This window comes from Apaloderma vittatum, unplaced genomic scaffold (genome assembly GCF_000703405.1).
Source record: "Apaloderma vittatum isolate BGI_N311 unplaced genomic scaffold, ASM70340v1 scaffold13802, whole genome shotgun sequence".
NCBI classification, from domain to species: Eukaryota; Metazoa; Chordata; class Aves; order Trogoniformes; family Trogonidae; genus Apaloderma; species Apaloderma vittatum.
In genome coordinates, this window is record NW_009704289.1 from 6,833 (window position 1) to 13,325 (window position 6,493).

General features: G+C 52.7%; 1 protein-coding gene across 1 annotated transcript in view; it reads left to right on the forward strand.

Moving 5' to 3' along the window:
* The first annotated feature begins 1,248 nt into the window (after positions 1-1,248).
* Positions 1,249-6,493, forward strand: part of SCN8A (sodium channel, voltage gated, type VIII, alpha subunit) — a 37,648-nt gene continuing 32,403 nt past the window's right edge. Inside the window, exon 1 of the mRNA XM_009865005.1 lies at positions 1,249-1,524. Coding sequence (XP_009863307.1) covers positions 1,249-1,524 — 276 coding nt within the window. The remainder of the gene's footprint in view (positions 1,525-6,493) is intronic.

The window sequence follows — 6,493 nt, forward strand, 5'->3', positions numbered from 1 at the left end:
AACTCCCTCGCTGCTCTTCTCTTTCCTGGGAGCCCGGGGCAGCGAGCGGGGGGCTCTTGGTGAAACCCTGCCGGGGGTCTGTGCTGGGAGCTCTGCGAGGTCTCCCTCAGCCGGGCTTCTGCGCCTCGGCCCCTTCCCTTTTCTTCTCTTTTTGTCCCCAGGACGGGGATGGGAATGGGAATGGGGCTGGGGATGGCAACAGGGATGAGGATGAGGATGAGAAGCTGTCGGTTGCGTTGCATCTGCCTCAACCTGCGCTATAGAAATTTAACTTTCAAAAATGACTATTGTGCTTGATGAAAGTCTTTTAAAACGATTTCCTTCTAAGGGCCTGAGCTGAATAACAGCCCTGATAATTGTCGATGTGTGAAAGGCTGAGATTTGACTTCCCGTAGCAGAGATGGGGCGGTACGAGGGCAGCCTGCGCAGGTCTCAAGGGCTCCTACTGCAGCACATGCTGAGGTCGTTAAAGAAAGTTCTCGTTAACTGCACTAATGTCTGATAGGACATGAAGGAGCAAGGTTTGGTTTTTTTTTCCAAATCACTCACTATATGGCGTGCGTCATGGCTGAGGTGCGCTTTCATGAACCCCGCCCCAGGCTGTTCCTCCTTCGTGGTGCGCGGAGGGCGGCGCTGCGCTCGGTGCCACGCGAGCGGGGTGGGGGGTGCTGACACCCTTTCTGGAGAGGCCTGAAGACCTTGTCCTGACCCTCAGTAGAGCTGACTTGAAATTCTTGTCCAGTTATCTGTTTGCTAGAGAGCAACACCTGCTAGAATAATATTTTTATTTTCCATAAAGTTGCTTTTCAGAACGGCTTCTGTAGCCTGGAACAGAGCTTGCGTTCAGGAGACACCCAAAGTGGGGTGCTCATCGGGGTGGCCCTCGGAGACCTGGGTCTGGATGTCGGTTCTGCCCGTGCTGTGACACCTGGGGGATGGGGATGAGGATGGGCGTGAGGATGAGGGTGAGAGTGAGGGTGAGGATGGGGATGAGGGTGAGGACGGGCAGGTTCCCCCAGTGCCCAGCGCCCGCCTGTAGCTCGCGTTGGGGCCGAAAAGCCGCAGGTCTGCTGGCCTCACTCCGTGAGGACTTGAAGACCGGGCGTGCTCTTTGGCTCTGCAGCGCTCCGTGCGTGTCCGTGTGGCTTTGCGGTGCCTGACTTTGTTCTACCTGTCCTGTTTGCTCCCCTGCAGAGCTGACCTGTCCGGGGTGCAACATCACTAAAGAAGCTGCTGCAGGATGAAAAGATGGCAGCGCGGCTGCTCGCACCACCAGGCCCTGATAGTTTTAAACCCTTCACTCCGGAGTCTCTGGCTAACATCGAGAAACACATCGCAGAACTGAAAAAGAAGCAGCGCCCAAAGCAAGACAGCAGCCACCGGGACGACGATGAAGACAGCAAACCAAAACCAAACAGTGACCTTGAGGCGGGGAAGAATTTGCCTTTCATCTACGGGGACATCCCCAAAGGCCTGGTTGCTGTACCCCTGGAGGACTTTGACCCTTATTACATGACCCAGAAAGTGAGTCTGCAAGAGAGAAGTCGCGAAAGTGCCTTTTTCCTGGGAAATGGCAGGTTTGGGTATGGTTTAAGTAGAAGACAAAGAGCGGAGTCTTTGGCTGGGGCTCGTCTGTGTGGTTTGGTCTGTATTTTACTTTGAGGTTTAATAGAGATGATATGATCGATCTTTAAGCACCTGCTCGGATGGAGTTATGAGAACAAGGTCTGGAAACTAAAAATAGAGAAAGTTGTGCTAATGTGCCAATTTTAACCACGGAGGCAATAAGAAGAATTTAATTGCGGGGTGATGGTAACGGGTTTAAGTCTGTATTTCGCTCCTTGCGTGGTGCTCGGTCTGAATTTGATCGTTACGAAGCAGGAGGATACAGAACTGCGGCAGAAAAAGAAGTGAGATGAACTAATTAACTTGCTTCCATCTTCATAATTTTTATTTTCAGAATAATTGGCTGTGGAATTAAGGCGATATGGCAGGGGGGGGTTATGGGCGCTGAGCTGTGTTAAGAAATGAAGCGGTGTCGGGGGGGACGGGGTGCTGGAAATGGAGGGGAGGGGTCTTCTGCTGGCGTAATAAGGAAAATCACTGATTTTCTTAGAAGGCTGGATGACTTAAAACCGGGCTTCCTTCCCACTGTTGAATTTCATCACTTCCTTTGATAGGATGGGAAAAAGCTGCAGTAATTCCCGTCTCCAGCGCTGCCACGGCTGTGCCACTCGAAAGCTCTGCCCGTGCACGTGGCAGCGGTTGTGCCGTGACGGCTCAGACCTTGGGGAGGGTGGCTGCCACGGAGAGCCAGCGAGTCGTGGTGGCTCACAGGCTGGTTTGTGGCTTCGCGTTGGGGCCAGCTTCTCTTGCCGGAGAGATTCTGTGACGGGCAGGGCGTTGTTTGCACGAAACCAGCTGAATTTGCTGCTGACGTTGGGCGTAAGCGATCCTTCTTCTCTGCGTTTACGCTGGTTTGTCGTGTCCGTGGTGCGAGGAGCGCAGGTCCCGACTGAGAACAGGGCTTCCAAATCCGGGGTTTTGCGCAGCGTTGCTGCGGGCAGGCTGCTCCTTGGCAGGGCGTTGTGCTTCAGAAGACGTATCGCCAGCAGCCCTGGCTGGTTAGGAGGAAGCTCGGAGCTATTTTCTCTCCATCAACCCAATATTTTGTCTTTCATAAACCCTCTCTGTGGTTGTGCAGTTGTGTACCGGGGAGAATTGGCCGTGTTCCCCCAAGCTAGTGCCCCAGCAAGGCTTCTTGGTTGTCTCAACGCTCCTCCAGAAGCAGGAGGCAGAGGGGAACCCCGTTAGCCCTCACGCTCTCTCAGTCTCCGTATTTGCCTCCCGACACGATGCTATTAACAAATCTCTCCTGTTTTGAGAGAGATGAGGTACGTTTCCAGCTTGGAAGGCACCTGTCTCCAGGAGAGCCATCCGTCCCTGCGCGTGGCCGCTTGCGGAGTTGCTGCTCCCTGTCCTACGGAGCTGGAGCGGCCGCAGGTGGAGGGGAAGGTTCTGGAGATGGGAGACAAACTCGCGCAGCGCTGCCAACCTCGTACTCACTATTCTGTGAAAAAAGGAGCCTTGCTCTTCCCAGCAACCTGGGATGAGCAGCTTTACTGGCTCGGTTTCTTCTTGCGTGCGCTTCAGGATGGCGACGGCTTAGGTGCGTGCTGCTGCTTCGCGCTTCAGATACTCAGTGGCTTCCCACAAAGAATTTTTTTTAAGGCCATTAAAAAAAGGCCCTTCTCTGAATCATCAGGAATTGCGAATCCGCTTGAATCATGGGAAGTTTTCCAAGATTTATTTTTTTCTTTCCTCTCCAGCATTTGCCAGAAGGCTTTGCATCACCGGTCTTTTCTTCTAAAGCTAAACATGCAGCACGCACGGGGACGAATCAGCTGGTTGCTTTTCCTTGCGGTAGGACACAGTGATCTTGGTTTATCTAAGGAAACTGAAACTGCATTTTAACTGAACTTTCCAGTGGCCTGTTAACTGATATTTAAAGGAGAAACGGTGTGACCTAGAAACAGAACCGCGGCACAGGGAGCCAAAACTCCCGGGTTCGGAGCCCAGCCCTGCAAGCGACGGTTTTGTCCGAGCTCCTTCTCTTCCCTCTGCTTTCGTTTTGGCAAGATGGGAGCGGTGACTCTTAGGAGAATCGGGAAGATCCTGTTACTCACAGGTGGCAGATTTGGGAGCTGATTTGTCTCCTTTTTTTTCCTTTATGCAAGTACCAGAGATATTTTTTTTCACGAGTCTTTGTTTTGCAAGTAGTGATCGCCTCCCAGTTCCTGACCTGGAGCAGATGGTGGAAGCCAGACTTGTCCATGATATTTGTCATGGAAACCTGAAACATTTCAATCAAAAAACACCAAAGCAGGTACACGAACTTCCTTGTTTCTTGTTTACACGTGCAAACAAAATTTAGGAAGGTCTCCTGTGTGAGCATCCCTCGCAATGAAAGCAAAGCAGCTGCTTGCCTCGTAGTCTGGTCTCCTTCAGCATTAGCTTCAGCGAGGCGTGTGGACCATCACCCTCTTTTACTTCCACTGCCGTATTAGTATTTCTGGTTTTTTATGTTTTCCACCCCCTAGACCTCTCTTCCCTTCTCTCCCGTTTACAGCATGGACTATCACTCCTGCTAAAAAACTGCTTGCCCTGTGCTTTCCCACTGGATGTGGCTTTTGGCAGGTTGTGGTGGTTTTCCTCAACTAACTTCTCCTCCGCTCCGTGTGGATCTCATGCTTGCTGCAGAACGAGGTACAGGTGCTCGTGCACTGTCCCTGGGAGGGTGTAAGGAGAGGCTGGATGTGACACTTGGTGCCCTGCTCTGGCCCAGGTGGGTCACGGGCTGGGCTTGATGATCTCAGAGGGCTTTGCCAGCCTCAGCAATTCTGTGATCCTGGGCTCCTCTAGTGGGTCCCTTCACGCAGAAGGTCCCTGAATGTTTTGGGAATTGAGACTGAGTGTGAGCTCGGGTGGATGGGTTTCCATGGAGAGATCAACCCTGCTGGCAGAGAAGACTCCTGGATGTCCGTGAGTGCCTGAGGTGGCCGTGGGACTGTCAGAGGTCACCGATAGCTCCCAGATGAGCACCTGAGGAGCTTCTGAGCGCGTACATGCCAACGGAGTGACTTGCAGCTCTGTCACATGCGTGGTTTGGAAATGGGCCCTCCGGTCCAGAATGTCACCTTGGCTGTGTGGACCTGGGAGAATCACAGGGACGTGAGTGGCTGGCTTGCGGGAGGCACATCTGGCATCGAGGAGTCTTCACTCAGGGCTTCTGCGGGGAAGGCGGCGGCTCTAGGAGGTCACGATAGCGCTGGCGGGTTTGGCATTCCAGTGAGAAGAATCGGGACCGTCTCAAAACCCAGCCTTCTTTCTGAAGGGTGATTCCTTTTTCCAGGTCCGTGTGACTCTTCTCTTCCACTCCACCTGCCCAGCAGGTTTGGAAGGAGAAGGGAGTGCGTCCGTCCTCGGCGTGATCCCTGGCGGGCGGCTTCTCCAGCCCTCTCCAGGTGGGAAGTGAAGTCTGACGGCGTCTGACGGCGTCGTCGGGCGCCCAGCGGGTCGTGCCGTGCCGGGGCTCTGCCAAGCGAGAGGATCGCTGCTGCCATTCCCCGAAGCAGCTGCAGCGCACTGCTGGTGAGGGGGAGGAAGGAGAGGCGTTGCCGCTTCTGAGGGGAGGAAGGAGAGTCGTTGCCGCTTCTGAGGCACATCGTGGTGTCAGTACAGCTGAAAGCCGGTTTCTCAGCGTTGCGCCTTTAGCACTATTATTGTTTTTTATTTTTTTAAATATGTCTTCCAGGAATGTTTTGTTTGATAATTTCCAAAAAAAAGAATTTTTCCTACGTTGGGCTTGAAACGAGGTGAAGCCACGAGCAAAGCATGGCAGATACGTTTTCCCCCTAAGCTTTTCAGTGGTGAAGAATAAGTTAAAATATATTTGTCCCCTTCTTGGGGGAGGAAATGCAAAAATAAACATTAGCTGTGATTTCTGTATTAGGAAGTACACCTCTAGGAGCCAAAAAAGACTTGAGCAATATTTTGCGTTGACGTTTCATTCTGTACATCCAGCCTACAGGCTGCCAGAGTTCCCTGTAAATGAATTTTGCAAAGAGCTGTGCTGAAGGAACTTGCTCAGGGTGTCATCGAAAAGTCGTCGCTCTCTCTCGCAGCCAGGCAGTCATCGCGTCGCCGCCGCAGGAATATGGTTCCATATGCTCCGGGGCTCTTCGTAAAGCTGTTTTCTTCTTCTTCAGTCTTCTGCCCACTCCTCCTCGCTTCTCAGCCATTACAGAAACGCTGAATGTAAAACCCGCAGGAAGCACAGAGTATTTTAGATCTTCGCAGAACCAGGGTTTGCCGTCGTTTCATCGATCCCGTCGTGCTCTCCCGCTTTAATGTGCTCTGGTGCGAATCGATCTGGAGTTATCCGTTGTGATCTGACTTGTTTTATACGAGAACTGCTCCTAAGGTTCTGGTAACACGTAGCCTCCCAGCCAGGTTTACGGAAACTGAAGCGAGCAGAGCCCTCCTCACCACTCTCTCCCAGCAAGTTCAGCCAGGCTCCGTCTCTCGGCAGGCGGCTGCAAAACGCCTTTCTCCGGGTTTTTCTGGGAGTTTTGAGCTTTGCCTCAGCACATCTTAAAAGGGCTTAAAGGATATTCTTGGACCTGAACCAGCAAATGTTTTAAGAGCACGCAGCCATTTTGAAATGGAGTTTTAATATGAAAGAAGAAGGAAGAGAAGGCTTGAAATTGCCAACCACTTTTTGACTTTCATGCTCTTCTTTCTATTGACCGGGCTGAGCAGAGGTTTGCCCGGGATTTTGCCAGGGCCCAGGCGAGCAGGAGCAGCAGCTCTTGCGCCGTCGGAACCAAGGAGCGAACTGGAACGTGCGGCACCTGACTGGCGCTGCCGTTGTCCTGAGAGGCCCCGTCACGACGGGCTTTGCTGACCGGGGCGATTTTCTTAGGCTTTTGGG